The following is a 20,140-nucleotide window of genomic DNA, read 5'->3' as shown; positions in this document are numbered from 1 at the left end:
TGATGTGATTAAAGAAGATACATACTATAATTCTATTTGGAGTTTAGATCCAAAAGCATAACTCCATCCCCATTCCGCAATACATTAAGGCAACTGTAGATACTTGTTTAAATCAATAGGATTAGATGTTTGCTTGAAGTTACCCATGAATTTAAATGCCATGCTAAATAGGAAAGTACTTAATGTAATGGATTAGCTCTGACTGAAATTTTGTAATTATTATCTAGAAATGTTTTTAAGGACCTGAAATACGTTCATTTTTTCCATACATTTTTAAACCATCTTCTAGACAAGAAAAAATATTTTCAATTTTAACTTTTCATCCCATTACCTTACCTTCTGCCACCCTCTTCCCAGCAGAAAATAAAGGGGAAATAAAACAAAAAAATGGTGGAAAAGGAAGGGAATTCTGTTTGCATTCATAGGGGGAGGGGAGGATCAAGTTTTAATTTCTTGATTAAAAAAAAAACAACACAGAAAATTTCAAATGAAGCAGTTCTGTATGAAATCAAACAATCATAGAATCATGGAATAGTTAGGGCTGGAAAGGATCTTAAGATCATCTAGTTCCAACCCCCAAGGCATTAATGTAATTCATACTTTTCTAACTGGGCCAGTTGAACACAAGACTTGTAGACAGTTTTCACTTAAGGCATTAAGAGCTCTGAGGTCACTTTTTCCTGACGTGGATGTCTGTAACTTCATGCCAATTTACCATGGCTTTTTTTCCCCACTGCTTTAAGAAGAACAGGTACTCCAGATCTAAGAGCAAGAGAAGAAACAAGCCAGCATTTGTATTAAGAAACATTTTTATTAACAAAACAGTAAATTCCACTTGCTTAGCATTTCCAATAATGAATAAATTGGCCTTGCAACAAATAAAAAAATCGTAAATATCTATCACAGAAAGCACTATAAGGTTAGGGGCATTGGGCCTCTCATCGATGTCTTAGGGTTGAAAGTTTCACACGTTATTTAGTGTTTTGTTAAAAAAGGCAACACAATACAGTCATAGAAATGAAGCCATCTCAGTCAGACAAATTAGGTTATTATAGAGAAAGGATCCAATTTTACGTTAGGTAGTTGGTCTATGTCTGCTTGTTTGTTTGTTGTTGCTGCTGTTTTTAAACAAAAAGGAATTTTAAATCCACTTGCTGGCACTTCTGATACATCCATATTTGTTTTTTTGTTAATTTATGAAATCAAAGAGGAAAAAGGAGAACCTTCAGAAAGAGTGTTAAAATTGTGTTTGCTTATTACAGTAGTAGCAGATCTTTTTTTCCTTGATGTATGGATTTAGTTAAAGATTAATCTATCAAACTGCCTGTAAGTTGACCTGACCATGCTATTTCATTAATGCAATCGATACCAAGCAGAAAATACCATCTGATCTCACCCAAACCATATTCCGTCATGTCCAGTCTCCTGTCATCAGATTATTCTTGTTCTTCTACATATCTTCAAGCATTTAAATCTGAACACCACCTGGCTTTCAACTTCTTCTTTCCCCCCTCCAGCTGAAGTCTCTTGCTTCCAGCAGACCTCCAGTATCCCTGACCCTGCCATTCCCTGAGTACAGCTGTCTTGTAAAGGTGGGAGAAATTATGAATGCCACAGGTGAACAACAACCTAGGAAATGATCATCAGATGGATTTGGTGAACCTGTTTTCAGGTAAATGCTAATGAGAAGAAAAAAAACTGTTTTACAAATGCAACATGACACACCTCGATGTGGTTGGCAACCTTCAAGAGAGGTGCTTTCATGTCAGCTACATGTATTTTTAAAGTGCTCTGACTCCCAGATAGATAGCTGTACCAGTTTCCAGACTTTTCATCAGCTACAGTGAGTAACACACAAGAGAATGTTCTGTGTCTGCTTTTTAAAGCTACTTTTAAATTCCTCCTTCTTGTCTGTAAAGTGTGAACGTCAATGTCCCTCCCAAGAGGCCTTCAATGATCCGGTTGATTTCTGTTGAACTACCCTCTTTCTCTCTAATGTATTCCCTTTGAACTTCCATGTAAATAAGATGTTACGCTATGATTTATTGCTGTGAACCTAATGAAATAATAGTAGAAAAAAAACCCTTAACATGTAAATTACAGCATTATATTTAATATGTTTAACTAAAATTCATTAATGTTTTATATATGTGAGAAAAGCTATGTGTTACTTTAAAACATGATGAACTTATATTTGTCTGGTTATGATGTCTTGCAAAACTACACATTCAACTTAGCTAAAAATACTTCTTCATGTGTCAAAATGCCCATCATTGAAAAATACTATCGTGCACTTCGGGATTATTTCCTTTTTGGAGAAGGGGGTAAATTCTACAGTAGAATCAGCCTGGATAATTAAAATGGGTCATTTTAGATCTTTTAGCACCCAATGCTGTAATAGCTGTCGTTCATATAACTGAATACCAGATAAACACTATATGATACTTTCTAAGCTTCTCAAGAAACTCATCATTCTCATAATTTCTTAAGAACAAGGTTTCTGTAAGGCAAACCATGCTCTCCAAGAGTGAAGCTTTGACTGGAAGCCAAAGGCCAGTTTAAGTCACTAAACACTTAGGTAATTAATGAATGTGTATTTCTAGGAAAATTGGCCATTCTGATCAACTTCATTGATGCATATCAGGAACAAGAGAGGGGGATAGGAGGGAGAAGACAAATTACAGTAGAGATATATTTTTGCTTTCTAGTCCACTTCTTTCATACAAACTACCAAAACTTAATTGCAACAGAATAGAGGCTGTACAGGTAAGAAAAAAATTAGCTGACTCTTATATACATTCATACACACCCCCCTTTAGTATAACCACTACACTGTAAATCAAAAAAGAAAGGAAAAAAAACAAAAAAAGAAGAAAGGGGAAGAAGTCTGGGACAATTTATAATGGCTGCAAAATAACTGAAGTATGTCTGTTGCTCCAGATGTCATAAAACTCTCTATACCTAGCAACACTTATAACATTGAGTTTACCAAAAATGGCTGAAGAGCAGATATAGTTTGCATTTTCTATACAACAGGCTATAAAACATCACTTATCACAGTCCAGAAAGCACATATAGATGTGTTTTTATATAAACATATGTAATAACATATTAAGCGTGCATGAAAATTTCCCAATGATTGCATCTATGCCCTCTTGGTTTTTTCCCTTTTTTTTTTTAAATGATTTTTTTTTTTTTTGTGGAAATGTGCCTTATATTCCAGATTTTTCTTTTTGTTTTTGAAAATAAGGCCTCCGTACTATTTTTCCTCACAACCAGAAAGGGGCTTTTTGAAAGTATTTCTACGTAAGTCTTCAGAAAAGCCAGCACTTTGTCTCAAATGCAAGTTTCCAATCACTGCTTCACTGCACCAGACGGCAAACTCTTTATGTTTGCTTGTTGAGTCACCATATATAATGACAGTCTTCTCTGACAATAAGACTAACTTACTTCTCAAGAAAGCGCTAGCACTTTGGCTAAATCCAGAATCATAGGTAGCTTCTTTTTTCTTTTTTTTTTTTTTCCTGTTTTGTGTTTTTTAATTTGATTTGTTTCATATTGTGCCTTGATGTTGTAGTAATACTCCTTGCTTTATGAATGCGTGGTGTCATCATTGTCTTTCAGAAATGTTCCAGCAACATAAAGACAGGCAGAGTAAATGAAAACACTGTGGATGTTAGGGAATTTATCAGCTCCTGTTTCTGAAAAACAAGAGCATGAAATGCTTGTTTTTAAAAACAGTCTTTCCTTTCTGATTGCATTCCCTGTCTTTTTTTGTTTGTTTTTGAATGTGCTTCATAAAAAGTAAAGTAAATAAGTTTGTATTATGTCTCAGATAAAATGAAGACTATTTCTATACAAGCGTTCTTTTAGATGTTGAGATCAGACATAGTACTCCTTATCCTTATTTTTCTTGTTTTTGTTGGAACTTTTAGCGCTGTTGGGCTGTTTTTCCTTGATCACAGCCCCATTGGATTGTGCTGAGTTACTGATGTAGTTTCGACTCTCATCTACGTGATACGATCCTTCGTCTCGATTCCTGTACTTGTACATAGCATACAGGAGGATGAGGATACACAGCGCCGCCGCTGCCACGATCCCAACTACCATGCCTGTTGTGCTGCTGGATTCACGGATCACCTCGGAAGAGCCAGGGTACTCTCTTCCTCCTCCTGCCCTGGTAGGATTTGCTGTAGGTAGATAATGAAATAAGGGAGAGGTTATTATTGAGTTTGCACATTGAGGAATTAGTCATAACTACCTGTTACAAACATGCATTTTTCTAATTGCACTCACTGGGTCAGGACTGCCCATCAACGTACCCTACTCTACCAGTCCGAAGACATTTTGGTTTGCAGCCCATTCCATTTTCACATCTGCCAGCACAAGCAAACAGGCTTTTATATGAGGAGAATGACAACCAGGAAAATCTCACTCTAGCCTTCAAAAGTATAATTTCTTCAAATGTGATATGAAGCAAAGAATGCCTGAATAATCTGAAACAATAGTCATGCCACAATTTAAATGCCAGAATATGAACATCTGGGAGGAAAGGATCTCACTTCCCTACTCCCTCCCTTCTTCCTTCTCTCCTTCTGTAAAGAACAAAACATGACACTGTAGTACTTATCGAGAAGACAGTGATGATAACACAGACTACCCAACAGAATGGGGGGGTGAAAAAAAATCAAAATTCCACCTAACAGTAAATGATAGCAGCCAATAAATTGGCTACAAGTAAAGTATTCTCAGCTCTCCTTTACACTTCCCTCAGCAAACTTCTCAATTTCTCCTTTCCCTCTTGTATTTCTTCCTTTTTCTCCAAATTAATTATTTTTATTACATTGTGAGAGCTATCCAACCATACCTTCTCTTTCCTAATTCACAGACTGCTTCTTGAATGTGGCTATGCTTCAGAGCATTCTTGACTCAACTTCTCCCATTCCGTGTTTCCATCATTGATGTCAATACCAAACATTCCTTCAATCAATGCTTTATGCTCAGAAAAATATCTCTCAAATTGCACAGAGCAAGGGCCCAGTCTTCCAAGAACGCACCTCTCAGACCAGACTCTGGTCTTTTCAGTTGGGAAATGAACTGAACTGACCTACACATCAGACTGGAAAGTCTTCTTGACAGGAACTATTGTCTGGCACATTTTGTCCCCTTGCACAGCCATGTGGAATGAAAGACTAATTCCAGGAGGGATTTCTAGGTTAAATGCTCACAGCACACACAGTGCCTATACATTTTGCATGATCTCCTTTCCTCACTGCATTTTGGAGAAGATCTTTGAGGCAGATCTTTGTACAGAATCACTCTTGGTGGCAATAGCTGAGAAGGATCTTCTTGCGTAAATTAGCAAGTGTGAGGGACAAAAATGAAGTGACCTGTGTCAATGCAATATTCCATTGATTAGAGCAGGATTTCCCAACTCCTAAGAAGCTGTGTACCCTCAGCACTGCCAGCCTTGGCTGAGCTCAGGAGCAAGAAAAGAGCAGTGAGTAAACCAGGCTTTCCCACTGAGCAGTGCAGAATACTCATTAATCATCAAGGCTGGCTTATAGAAACCACATTTTACATCATTATGCACAGCTAAAAATGCAGTCAGTTAACTATAAGTGTTAATTCAGACTATTAGTAAACACTTAGTTTTACAATATATTCATGATGTTAGCTTTGTCAGGCCTTGCCTACAACTAGCATTTGATTAAAGTGTATTAGAGAAGTGTCTTGCTCAAGGTGCAGTAAGGAACTCTATGTTCCACAGTCACTTTTTTTTTTGTACTGTAAAGACATAATAGGAAGATGATGATTTTAAGGATGCTATATTAAAGGTAATGTCACTCAAACTATCAGTGCTGGTTAAAAAAAGCGCAACAGGTTTGGACAATCAGAAGTGGCCACCAGCTACAGACATCTACAACTGGCCTATGAATAATGAAACACAGCAAAAACGCCACAACCCCCCCCAAGCACTAAGTTCGCTCCCCATCTTGATGCTATTCATCTTTTATTTATTATTTATTTGTGTTCTCACTGTTGAAACACCATTTCGTGGCAGTTACCCCACATAGGCGTAAAGAAGATGACATTTAATTTGGCTGAAAGAACACAGGTACCACTCAAGAAAACTCATTTGTGTCAAATAGTATTTAAGCTTCCTTTTTTCTTTTTTTCCCTTCCCCTCTGAACATTCTTAGCTGTTACGAGTTGGTACAACTGGTATTTTCCATGACTGTACAAGAGATCCTGAAGTTTCACTTCAGAAGGCTCTAAGGTATTTGGTCATTTCAGGGTCGATGCCACCCTACTAAGTAATGTTTTCTGCCTCAAAGTAGTCAGTGAGTAGTTTAGATCCTGTTTCTTCATTGTAGCTATTGTGGAAAATGAAAATTCTTTTACACATGGGGTGTCATTTCACAAGAGACAATGCGCTGCTGCAGAACAAAGACTCCCGAGCACTTCCATAGTGAATGAAAATGAGACAAAGTCTTATCTTACTGTATGTGATTTCAGGAAATTAATTTCTGTCTGAGAACCAGGGGAAGTAACTGAATAAACTCTGTCAATACCTGATGGACTGACAGCTGCTCCTTCTCTTGAAAATAAAGACACTTGGGCCAAATGCCATCAACTAACTTTAGAATTAATGCCTACTAAATGACACTTAACAGCTTGCTGAGAGGAAAACATTCTTCCAACACTGCAACCTAAAAAACCATGTAAGGAATATTTTTCAATGTTACCTAAACTCCTGCCTTTCACCTGATGGCATCCTTTTATTTTTAAGAACCTTTTCACAATTATCTCATTTATCCCATCTGTCTGAGGAATATTCAACCACTACATTAATGTTATTTAAACTTACAACGTTTTCAAAGCATCTGTTGTTACATTTGGCTGGTCTTCTGTATACGCAGAAGTTCAGCAAGGGAAGTTACTTCTTGCTATTTTTCTTCCATTTACATTAAAATAAGCTTTTAACCTAGCAGGGCCTCTCAAGACAAAGGAAGGAGGAGGAAATAAGAAGAAAGTTTTACAAAGCACATGGTTTGTCTGAACATTTTAGGTAGGAAAGGCTAATGGAGCATGTGCTAAAGCAAGTGTCCTATTCCGAGACAGATAGGAAAAGGCCACTGGGAAAAGGCCAGCCTACACTTTTAGGATCTATGTAAATCAATAATCCCCATCTATAATACTGATGAAACAGCTGCCTTCTATTTAAGTTGGGTCTTTATCTGACTAAGACTCCAGTACTGAAGGGGAATTAAGCTGTTCGGGTTTTTTTTTCTTCTCCCCTGCAAGACAGGAATTATTGCAAGGGGCAACACTTGACTGCAAGTGAAGATTAAAAGGCTATAGAAATCTTGCTCTTTGCTTTCCAACTCATGTGATGAAGTTTCCTTCCCCGCATCTTAACAGCTGAACCAGGCAGAGTCACTGTCACCTGGCACAGCAACTGAGGCATATCTATGGGTAACTTTGCTACTCGATTGCAGTCTCTGTGAGCTTCTGCAGCATCAAAAAGACACTAACTTCATCCCAGATAAAGTTTCTTATTGTAAATGAGAAGGTGAATGTTTAGATTAAATGTCATAAAAATGACCCCAATTTTTAAGACTAAAAAGCCAATCTAAAAAAAACCATCCTGAGACATCTGTAGTAAGTTGAGAATGGTTTGATTGGGAACAAGAAAAAAAATCATGAAGACTGTAGTTATGCTCAGATCATGCCATAACACCGAGAGGAATAAAAGTCATCTTGTGGTGCAATGATCCCCTCTTAAAACAACCTCTCTGATGCTCAACTCTTCTTCCCAACAGTACCCAAACAGCTGTTTTGGACTGTGTCAAAGACCAGCTTAGAAGAGACTGATTTTTAAAAGCCTCTTCTAGCACTTATGAAAAACTTTGCATGAAATAACAGCAACTAAGCACAGTTTTACATTGTGTAATAATGGATTAGAAAGTTATTATTCTTCACTGTATTTCTAAGTGGTTTAAAAAGTAGAGGGTAAAATCTGACTATTTGCAGTGCCCATTTTTCATTAATACCGTAAGAAGAAAATTGGAATTGCAGGCTCCTATGGTGTTCGTGAATTGAAATTAGCAGACTTAAAAACAAAACAAAAAACCCAACAAAAGGACCCCAAACCTGTTTTCTTTACATTTATGACTTCCCACAAACTGTGAATAGGAAATTACTCGTAAGACAAGAATGTTTAACTACTGCATTTGCAATGAGGCATAAAGTCAATTATTTACAGGACATACTAATTTTCACTCTGTGTGCTATCGTTTTAGACCTGTTTGTGGTTGACTTTCTATAGCTTTGTTGGATTCTGGTGAACTGGTTTCTGAGTTCACTGCAATTTCAATGTCTCATTACAATGAATATGTCTGAAAACCAAATCTCAGCACTTCCTCTGCTGAACAGGTGGGATAGATGCAGCCCAGCTGAAAAAACAGGATGAGGATCTTCTGTCAACCTGTGCAAGAGGCTAAGCCCAGACCCACCTGGGTCTGAACACAGGGGTATCTCAGCTTGTTTCTTTCCTATCTGGCCTCAAGTGGCTTTTGAGCAGAAGCAAGAACTGGCTCCCCAGGGGATGTCCAGCAATGACTGAGCTGCCATGCGAGGTAAGGAGCATGAGGTGGTTCCACATGCGGCACCTACAGCTCAGTGACAAACTCTCCTTAGACTTGTAACAGTCTATATCCAAAGCCATAATCTAATCCATGTAGATGAACTACCACAAAACTAACTGCATTGGCCAAACACACACTCTATGCTCCACAATCATAATGTCATCATGATTCAAAGAGAATGGGAGCTGAGCCCGTCCGACCTAGCCTTGAACACTGCCAGGGATGGGGCAACCACAGCTTCTCTGGGCAACCTCTGCCAGTGTCTCATTTCAAATGTGTTTAAGAGAAAATTATTAAGATCTCTGTTCTTTACCTCCTATAAACTGAAATTTCAGAGGTTCTCAGAAGGAAAGCTAGAATGCATTAAAATACTTCTAAAGGAATGTTAACTAACTTAGCCAGTCCTAAAAATAGCCTTGCAGTGAAACACCATCCGCAGCTAGAACGGTTGTTTTGCTAAGAAGCTAGACCTTGTCTCTGCACAGAATAGAGTGCTTGTTTCCAAGTGCAATGATCTGCCATATATTGACTTCAAATCATTTACAAATCCTACCAACTCCTTAGGACTGCAGGTTTTGCAAGTAACATTTTTCTTCTGTGATTGAGAGGTGGAAGGGTTGGTGACTCAATCTTGTTTAAAATGCCAACACAAATCTAGCAGGAGATAGGTCAGTTGGTAACACAGTGCCAACTGATAGAGCGCACCAAATCAACGGGTTCTATAAGTTAACGTGCTCTGCAGAGCTGAAGGAAATATTTCACACGGTTTAATAAGAAGCTTTTATGAAAACAATTTTCATGAAACTAAATTTAATTTTAGCCCAAATGGGAAGTGTAAGCCAATATATCCCTTAATGTTTTTAGCAGTCTTCATCACTGTGCTCTTATCCTTTTTATCAGTATATTTTTCACCTTTTCAGTTATATTCCTCCTCTTTTAGTATTCTTTCCCTATGGATCCTTTTCTCCTTTTACCTGTTCAGCTGTCCTACCTCTCCCCACTTCTACATTTGTCATTCATTCACCTTTGCACCTCTGCTTCTTTCTGCATGAAGTAATTTATTACAAAGAAATTTTTACTACGAGGGTGGTGCCCAGAGAAGCTGTGGCTGCTCCATCCCTGGCAGTGCTCAAGGCCAGGATGGACAGGGCTTGGAGCAACCTGGTCTAGTGGAAGGTGTCCCTGGCACCTGGGGCAGGGGACTGGAACTGGATGAGCTTTAAGGTCTCTTCCAACCCAAACTATTCCATGATACTATGAAGTAATATATCCCAGTTTTGTGCATGTTCTAGGAAATTGTTGGTAATTTGTTACTTTGCTTCAGAACTTTTGACTGATCAGCAGTCAGTGGTAGTCTAGATTTTAAACTGAAGTAATGCTAACTGGGAAAAAGATTAAATGCTTTGGCCGATACAACAGCATAAGAATGGCAAACCACAAATATTACACTATTGATAGCATGTTTTCAAGCTAGAGCTAAGCTGCTCTAATCATTAGGAACCAGTTCAGACAGCTAAACCAGTATCTTTTGCTCAGTTGCCTGCAGCTCTGGCTCCCAGAAGACTCAGATGAACACCAGTGTTACGGTGAGAAAAGGGGAGGGACACTGAGAACATAAATTTTTGGTGGCAGCTAACTTTAAGATTGGCTTCATTGTATGAAAAACTTAGCGTTAGTGACGTTGACATTTGGACCCCACTGAACTTAGCAAAAGTTTTGCTACTGAGCTTTGCAGGACCAAGGTTTTATTGCTTGCTATTTTTATCATTAGAATCTAATTTTAACAAAAAAAAAGAAACTCAAAACCAAAAAAACCCCAAACCACCTAATCTAGGAACCAGTTTTCTGCAAGAGAAAACCAAAATGTAGTCGTGAAGAATAAGGAATGTGGTGTTTTGGCCTGCAGAGCAAAAAATGATTTTTGCTCATGAAATGAGCTGGAGGTGTTGACACCCACATTCATCTTTGCAACAGCAGGTGATTCCCTGACTGTCTTCCTTCACTGAGCAGCTACAACATGAAGAGATAAATGTCTGTGCCTCAGACGTTATATATATGACATGAATGCTGGAGCTGAAAGCACACTGCATTCAAGTTGCTCTAAATACTGTCATCAAGTCAGATCCATTACTGACAAAGTCAATAATGTGCCTGGGAAAAGAAGGGGGTAGGCTTTCAAGACATCCAGAATACAGATGCACACACTGGATATGTGACCACTACTAATACCAAACTACACGACTAAAAAAGGCTCAACTACAGCTTGCAGCTACAGTTACACTCAGCCTGAATTGTATTAGAGCCAAGCCCATATATGCTTCACAGGGGGTGGGAAGAGAAAAATTAATGTACTTTAGGATTTATATAAGTTACACTTGATGTGATTAATGTTCTTTTTCTCATGATAACAATATTAAAATGATTAAGACTGCCTTTGCTTCTCTCATACTCTGTAACAGAATTCTGGTGTCTCTGATGTTAGCACCAGGAAAAAAGGTTGAGATATCCATAAAGAGTTGTCTTATTTTTGAATATTATTCTTATGTTCTCGCTGCTTTCATCTTTCCTTTCATTTATCCCTTTTCTGTAACTTTTCAAAGGGTATGTTCACAACATGTGCTGTATCTAGATATCAGAATCTACTGTTTACACCAGCTCGTATTTAAAAAAAGTCCCAAATCTAGACCACAGCTCCTAATCTCAGGTGAAGTGCTGGTTTTGAAACCTATGGACCAGAATAGCATGTCAACACAGCAGAACAAGGTTTAATTCAGGTCTTTATATAGTCAGGAGGAGATAGCCTAAGGTTAGACTATTTCAGGTACATGCATCCTCATTCATTATAGGTTATTTGTGCCTTGAATTTTCCCTGCTTCCATTTATGAGCAATATCCTTGGAGAATACCTAGTTCTCAAACTTGTCAGCTTTCCACTGCCATTTTGCAGGCTGTCAAATGACTAGTCACACACTGAAAAACTCCAATGTTTCCACCGTGGTTTAAATTGGGCGGTAGCAAGCAGCTGAAAGTTAGCAGCAATGGTTTTAGTACTAGTTATGCAAGAGGTAATGAAAATTCACACTGTGCTGATCACTAGAATACACCAGCAAGAAGTTTACTATTTGTCCTTATTTCCTTTGTCTGGCGGTGGGGGAAGCAACCGTGTTTGCTACTAACATGGTCATTAGTTGATATAAGTGAATATATTAGTTGATATATACTGCAGCCAGCATGCACCAACTACTTTGTAACACCATTTTAACTGAACTTATTGGGTGTTGCAGATGCTTAGCTAGAAGCACAAGTTTTTTTGCACACCTGTAATTCCCCTCTTTGAATGAATGAAAACTGAGCTGCTGAAGACTGCTGGAAGAGACAGTGCTTTGTGTCATATAATTCCGAGAGTCAAAGCACTGGCCTCTGCCCTGTGTCCTGCATGCAGTGCAGCTAGCTTCCCACCTCTTACAACTGTATTTCCCTGTTTGAGGTGGCTGCCTCAGATTCCCATCCTTCTGCATGGTCCTTCCTCCAAACAGTAGCAGAGGTTAAAGCAAACCACTGACAGTGGTTGAAAAATGCAGAAAATAAGTAAATTAGTAATTGTAAAACTGAGGTTTTCAGACACAGTTATTTGCTGCCTTGAGTGAGGCTTTTGACTGATGAAATAAGGAATTTTGGAGAGGCAGAGGATTTGCTTGCACAGTGGTGAACTAAATAGCTGACTGAATGTGGAGATACATAGAATCCTACAGAATTTTAAGGACCTGATTTAACATCGCATTGTTCAGATTTGGTCTGACAAAGCCTTGGCATAGAAGTTGAGCAATATAATGTAAATTCAGGCCTGTATTTCACCTATAAACTTTTTCATACCTTTACAAAGTATTGTCTGTCTTCTACCATGTCCATAAAAATAAGGATGATAAACAGTCCTGAAGAAAACGTGGGGTTTTTACCACAAAAAGAGGAAATTCCATGCATATGCATTACAAAGTGACAAGAAATGGTTTTAGTATTGCATTACAGTAAGCAAGAAAATATATGCACTAGATGCAGCAGTTCAAACCAGAATGAAGTGCAGCTCAAGGAACACAGCGGGCTTGCATTAATCAAGGCACCAATAGCACATTGTCTAATTTCAAAGTAGAACAACTCATTTATTTACGCCAATAATCTATGTACAGTCAAGTGTACGCTTGATTCAAAAGACCCATTTTTAGGATTACACCCTTTAACATAGGATTTTTAAGCATACTGCCATGAAAATTTAAGGGAACCTGTTCCAGATTCAATCAGCTATTTACTTCACCATTGTGCAAGCAAATTCCCTGCCCTTCCAAAATTCCTTCTTTAACCAGTAAAAAAGCCTCATTCAAGGCAGCAAATTATTTCACTGATTCCAAAAACCTCAGTTTTATTACTACTAATTTACTTATTTTCTGCATTTTTCAACCAATATCAGTGTGCGAAATCCACCCGTGGAATGTGTTTTAAGAGTCCACATAATTTTGATTTGGCTTTACTTAACTGGTTTCAGGAAATCTAATGTTTACAGAATAACCAAAAACCAAATTGATCTCTTAGGGTGCAGTAATCTGTCCTAATGGACAGGTCAGTGCTGGTTTTCTCACAGAACATGGGTAAGATCTGACTTGGTATGAAAGATGGATGGACAGACGTACGGACTGAAGGAAGGAAGGAAAGAAGGAAGGAAGCAAGCAAGCAAGCAACAAAGGAAGGAAAAGAAAGGGAAGAAAACAAATACATAAATGAAGTGAAAGATTATTAGTATCTAAATGAATGAATGTTACTGTTTTATCTACTGAAATATACACATTCAAATACCCTTCATGATAGTTCAAAAATGTGTGTGTGTATATGAACACAGACTGGTTTGGGTTAGAAGGGTCCTTAAAGCTCATCCAGTTCCAAGCCCCTGCCACAGGCAGGGACACCTTCCACTAGACCAGGTTGCTCCAAGCCCTGTCCAGCCTGGCCTTGAACACTGCCAGGGATGGGGCAGCCACAGCTTCTCTGGGCACCCTGTGCCAGGGCCTCAGCACCCTCACAGGGAAGAATTTCTTCCTAATGTCTAACTTGAACCTCTCTCTGTCAGCCTAAAGCCATTAAGCTAAATTTACTCATTTTATAAACAGTATTTTATTCACAATATGTGAAACTCATTTTACAAACAATAATTCAAGGAAAATGGAGGACTACAGGGATGCTGGAGATGGACTCTTCATTAGGGACTGTAGTGACAGGACAAGGGGTAATGGGTTAAAACTTAAACAGGGGAAGTTTAGGTTGGATATAAGGAAGAAGTTCTTTATTGTAAGGGTGGTGAGGCACTGGAATGGGTTGCCCAGGGAAGCTGTGAATGCTCCATCCCTGGTGGTGTTCAAGGCCAGGCTGGACAGAGCCTTGGGTGAGATGGTTTAGTGTGAGGTGTCCCTGCCCATGGGAGGGGGGCTGGAACTTGATGATCTTAAGGTCCTTTCCAACCCTAACTATTCTGTGATTCTATGATTACTCACAGCTCCTGAAGGAGTGGCCCATGAAGGAAGGCTCTGTTATTTTTCTTCACTTTTAAGATGTAAAACACCACTTGTGATTCATTTCTGAAGGTATTTATAAGCAAAGCTGAAGCACATGATCCTGCTGTGATAACGAGTCTGGGATGTGAATGCAGCAAAGCAAACCAGGGACTCCAGTCATTCACAAACACATACAATGATATGTGTCATATTCCACTGATGTCAGTGGAACTCCCTAGATTTTTCAGTGCTTGTCTGCATCATGGACAGTAAAATGTCCACAGATATTGTGTCTTTTTATTCAGGTGTAGAAGTGATATGTTAGTCAAACAGAGGCCAGTGTAAAAAATCCAGCTCCCCAGTTTTCACCTATATTCTGTGTTTCGGTATGTTGGTATCTGTGTGACTGCATTAGCCTGTGCTGTTATCCCTAGGCTGCACTGAACCTCTCTTTGAATTATGTTATGTTTGGCACTTAAAAAGCATGCACAGCTAACAATAGCTGCATTTGTCTTAAAGTGGGCTTAAAAAATAAACTTTGAAATCTTTTCATGTTGGTCCTAAATCCCCCACAGCAGTTGAGGTTACACAAAGAAAGGATGTGTAAGAGTGTGAACACCACCACTGCCATTAAAATCACACAGAATGCATCTGAGGAGTCCAGATTGACTAAACTATTGAAAAATTATTTGTCAGAGTGAAAGAAAGCCTTTCTTCTCAGCATGTTATTGTTCTCAGCTGCTCCCAACACTGGGAATGTATGAACATCACTAGGACTGACTGGAAAGGTACAGTTCTACTTGGTATTCCCATGCTCCAATGGGCCGGCCAAGCAGTGCTGGCACAATGGAACAATCATAATTTTAAACATCATTTTCTTACATAATTTAGGAAAAAAATCTTTTTTTTGATCAAATCCATGTGAGAAATGCTGTCTTTGTGATTCACAGAGACAACCACTAAGAGCTCAGTCTATCGCCAGAACAGTGGCTCAGTGCACAATAAAATGATTTGGGAAAAGGCAACATTTGCTTTCTGTTGCTTTGGGGTGGTGTGGTGTGGTGTGTGTCTTTATGATGTATAAAAAGAGGAGATAACCTTAACTATTTTAACTTCAATTATAGGAAAATAATCTCTATGTGAAGCCTCTCAGTTCTGTTATGTGTAGACATGGTAAGTGCTAACATTTAGAAAGTTTGTAAATAAAGTGTAAATTTCACCCTGTAGTAGCTCATACAGACACATCTGTATGTATTTCAGCTAAGCATTTTTAAAGGCTGATTCAAGACAAACCAGCAATCTTGCTACAACTGGAAATGCATATAGAGCTACAGGATAATTGAACTGAGGCACAAATACTCCCTTTATGGCTCGAACCATAACAAACCCAGTAGACCTATGAACTAACTGTAATTTTATTTTTCTTTGTTTCAGCTCCTTGCACAATGAATTCCATGTAGTGCATTAAACAGGGCACTTGCAGCGATGTATGAATTATAGGAGTCACTTTACCTCCTACTGCAATGTTATCTTGCTGCCAGATGCACCAGGAATACAGTGCAGTAATTTGTGGCAGTGAAAGAAGGGCAAAACTTCTAATAAGCAGCATAAATCATTTGCAGTATGTATTTCACAGCTCTGCCATTAGGAAAAAGGGTAACAATGCTGGGACCAAACCTAAACCATCACAAAGAATTTGAGAAGGTACGGTTCCTAGCCATCTCCATTTGTCCAGTACATGTTATCACACAGCAGGAAGCAGTTTGCATGCAAGCCCCATACTGTTCTGCTAACAGGACAAAGCCTTCCCCAAAGCAGTGACTCTTTAAGATGTGTAAGAGTAGTGGTTTGTTTGCTCTCACTGGCTATACTGGCTCTGGAGAAGCCTGACCACCACCAGCTGGCTTTCTGTGATGCAATGAGCCTGACCAAGATGTGGGAAAAGTAGCACATCCTCAAAGGTCAGCCCACAAGCTGATTATTAATCTAATTATTGGTCCTTACTTAATAAAGCAGGAAAATAACCGATCCCATTCCTCCCTCAGAATCACGAACAGGGCTAAGAGAGGTAACCAATGCTACAGATGGTAGGCATCACTGGACTCTGTCCTCAATATTCTTATCCTGTTTACCTACAGAACAAGTACAGGACAAGACCTGACACCAGTCAAACACTGTCCTGGGAAGTGAAACCCAAGAGTTGCCAGACAAATGCTGATCAAGAGATGAAGAAGTATTTTCTTTGGTTACAACATGTGAATTTCTGTTGGTAAAAAGACACTTGTTCGAACCTGAAAAAGGTTCATTTCTACAAGACCTATTTTTTGCTTTGAAGGTTGTCTTCTGCTAAAACTTCCAAGACCAGTGACCATCCTGGTTTAAGACTGCCAAAACCTCTACCCATCCCATTTCTTCTGGGGTTGTCAAGATTGGTTTTCATCCCGATTTTTAACTGAAGCCTTTGTTGAGTCCCGAGTTTAAGAAGGATTTGTTTAGATAGGGTTTCCACTATCATTTTTCATACTTGTCTACAGAATGAAAGGCTTTTTATCTCCTCTATGACATGAAGCTGAGGAAACATGAATTATTATTTAATTATAATTATCATCATAGACTCATAGATCAGTTTGAGTTGGAAAGGATGTTAACAGGTCACTAGTCCAACCCTCTGCAATGAGCAGGAACATATTCAACACATTACTCTTTGTGTTGTTTTGAGTATTAGGAGTAGGAGAGGGGAACGTGGAGAGACTGTGAAAGCAATATGGGCTGCCTTACTATACAAAACAGAATGCAAACAAAATATGTTGACTAAGTTTTGCATGCTAATAAATTTGTTACGACTTCATCCAATTATGGCACATTTAGCAGTTTGTATACCACAATGAAATCTGCAATTATCTTTTTTGTGACTTTATGTTCCAGACAAGTTGATGGGATTGCTGCTTAGCAGCTCCTAATCTGGTCTACGGTTTTATGTCCCATATGAAATTTGTTGCAAATTGCATCTTTCCATTTATTATTTTGAAGACAGGTGCAGAGAAAGCAAAGCTGGTGGTGGCAGAGCAAGACTTGTTAGCCACTACAAACATATTTATCCTAGAAAAGAAGCTCTATTTTAAGCATAAATCTCGCTAATCAGTAGCATCTAGATAATCAGTATTTTCTGGGATACAGAAGTTTACCATATTCAAACTATTTCATAGAATGGTTTTGGTTGGAAGGGACCTTAAAGCTCATCTGTTTCTAACCCCCTGCCATGGGCAGGGGCACCTTCCACTAGACCAGGTGCTCCAAGCCCCATCCAACCTGTTTGTTGAACAGGCTCTCATTTTGAGCTGAGAACATTGGTAAAAATAGGCATATTATGGGAAATCATCATGGAAATGTAGAGCTATGACTCTGTCAATAAGGCTGAATGGGCTCTGGCCATCACTTAAATGTATTCCTGCTAGAAAAATGTTGACCTCAGAGCTCTGAGAGCATCATCTCTTGTGCTGGGGTGGATCTCTTTGCTGACTGATCATTAGGCAGCAAGAGAAGAAATCTAGCAGGATTGAGAAGACCAAAAAGACTATGGCCTCCTAAGTGAAAACATAATAATAACGTGGTCCTAATCATCATATATTCTGCCTCCTAGAAGTATCTGTTAGGAAACACAAGCTTCACCAGCATTAGTGCGGGTGTTGAGTAGCTGTGGAGAAGCAACTCTGGTTAAGCGGAAAAGCTGAACAGAACCATGGGAAGAATTTAAATGAAGGGATGTATCCTTTTGTAGCTCTTATCCCAAATGAAAACAAAATCATTAATCTGTCACTGCCAATAATATCATATGAGTTTTCTCCTGTAAGTTCCAGCCTACCTTAGGAGTAGCTCAGCTCCACATGGAGACTGCAGTATTACTGGGATGGAGCACTGCCTACTGAACTATTAATGGAAAAAGCTTATTCATAAGACCAAGTGACTCTGACTAAACCAACTTACAGAGAGACAGACATGATAGAAGTTATGACTTCAGTAACCCCTTTGGTTCATGTTGTTTCACGTATGAGAGAAGAACAAGGCCAATGAAGAACAAGATAAATTAATAGCTTTTAGGAGTTGAGAGTGGGAGGACAAGTGACATTTTGATGTGTAGAATGATGGTTAAAACGATTCAGACAATTGGGATTATGAAGAACTTAATTCCTGTGCCAATCCATACTTTTGTTAAAAAGCAACTGCAGTTGGGATCCAAGAAATGAAACCATTCTCAAAGAAAAACGAGAAGCGTAGCTGAGTGTATGATAAAATAAACCAGGAAAGCTAAAGACCAGGTTGTAAAGCTAATGGCAGTGTTCTGCAGGAAGACTAGAATCCACATCCTCTTCTGGACCATCGTTTGGACAGAAATGGTAACCTGTCAGAAAGCCTCATTTCACCCCCCCATTCCTGCCCCTACCAGCTACATGACTGTGCATGGCTCCAGGACTACTGAGCACTGCAGCCCCAGAGGTGAAGTTGAAAACATCCTCAGGGAAGAATTATTCTGGAATTTCACTAGCTTTAGGCAAGCTGTAAGGCTGAGACAACACAAAAACATTTCTAATACAAGAGCTGCATTCTCACAGGGTGTGGGAAATGTTTTAGTGCTATGTAACTAACCCAACCTAGCTGAAGATGTCCTTTGCAGGGGGTCAGATTAGATGACCTTTGAAGGTCTCTTCCAACCCAGACTATTCTGTGAGCTAATGCATTGCTTTACAATTGCCTTCTGAAATAAAATTATCTACACATACAGTAGATAAATGCCAATTTATCTACTGAACAGCACTGCCCAAGTTAACTAAAATATGGAAGCAATTGGCATAAATGAGCTCAGAACCATGCGAGCTACTGCATTGACTCACACTGGACAACAGTCTTGTGAAACTCACAAAGTTGAAAATGAGAAGGAAAAAGCACAAAAATATATCCTGGAAATTCACTTCCAAACTTTCAAGAAATGAATTCTTATCACAATTCTTAAATATTTTAACCATGATGTGTGGGACTTCTGCAAGTGAAATGTCTTTCTCAGAGATATAGGAACATGTAAGGTGGGTGTGGGTGTACCTGCTGCTGCTCAGTTTTAGGAATGGTCATTCCAACTCATGGCATTTTGAAAACCGATCTGAAATCCTCTTACTGGAAAGCAAAAGAAACCAACCCCATCAAATCTATAAATATCCTGGCTTCTGGAAGAGCTCAAATGCCACCCTGCAGGTCCATCAAACACTGAGACAAGTCATAAATGTCTCTGGTTTTATTTAAACGTAAATAAATAATTTTTGCATGTGTGTATTAGGCTGTGTGACTTGGAAAAGGAACCATGCATCTATACTTGAAGCAAAGTTTCATTTGTCTTAAGGTTATGTAGATACATCTCCTGCCCCAGGTTTGGCTGTTGTGCTAAGATGGCTCTTAGTTGTGATTGGCATTTATATACTAGCCTCAAATTTCTTCTCAGAACTCTCAGATCTGCACTTGAACTAAAGATATTACTGGACAACAGACTGATCTTAATTCTTTTACTCTTAGGTATTACTGAAAATACTGAAGATTACCAAATGATCTAAAACAACTGACAGCAGGTGTACTACCAATAGCATAGAACTCAAAGTGAAGAAAAACTGAGATATACATGGTGCCACAAACTGGTCACTCAGAAAAGGCAAAAGCTAACCCAAGCCAGCAAAGAAAGCAGGGTTAATTCATGGGATTATCTGGGATTCTTTTAAAGGTTATACAGCAACATATTTCTTCAGATTGCTATTATGGAGTTTTGCATTTCTTTTACATGTGTGATAAACATCCGGAGTTTTAGAAAGTTATATAGCATTTCATTGAATATACAGGTAACTAGGACTTTATATCACAGAGAAAAATCAGTATCAAATCTCCATTATGCAGTGGGAGTAGTGAAGACATGGCT

The 20,140-nt window shown here is 38.8% G+C and overlaps 1 protein-coding gene across 34 annotated transcripts in view; it reads right to left on the bottom strand.

Moving 5' to 3' along the window:
- Positions 1 to 791: 791 nt before the first annotated feature.
- The window catches only part of NRXN1 (neurexin 1), a 678,625-nt gene continuing 659,276 nt past the window's right edge, over positions 792 to 20,140 (bottom strand). For all 34 annotated transcript variants that reach the window (XM_061353676.1, XM_061353687.1, XM_061353697.1 and 31 more), the window contains one exon: positions 792 to 4,190. In XM_061353676.1, the coding sequence (XP_061209660.1) occupies positions 3,883 to 4,190 (308 nt within the window). In that variant the 3' untranslated portion in view covers positions 792 to 3,882. The remainder of the gene's footprint in view (positions 4,191 to 20,140) is intronic.

Source organism: Neopsephotus bourkii, unplaced genomic scaffold, assembly GCF_033783945.1.
Source record: "Neopsephotus bourkii isolate Nb327-2 ecotype Australia unplaced genomic scaffold, CSIRO-AGI_Nbou_v1 NB_71, whole genome shotgun sequence".
Classification (NCBI taxonomy): domain Eukaryota; kingdom Metazoa; phylum Chordata; class Aves; order Psittaciformes; family Psittacidae; genus Neopsephotus; species Neopsephotus bourkii.
Note: the sequence above shows the minus strand (reverse complement) of the source record. Positions and strands in the feature narration are given on the sequence as shown.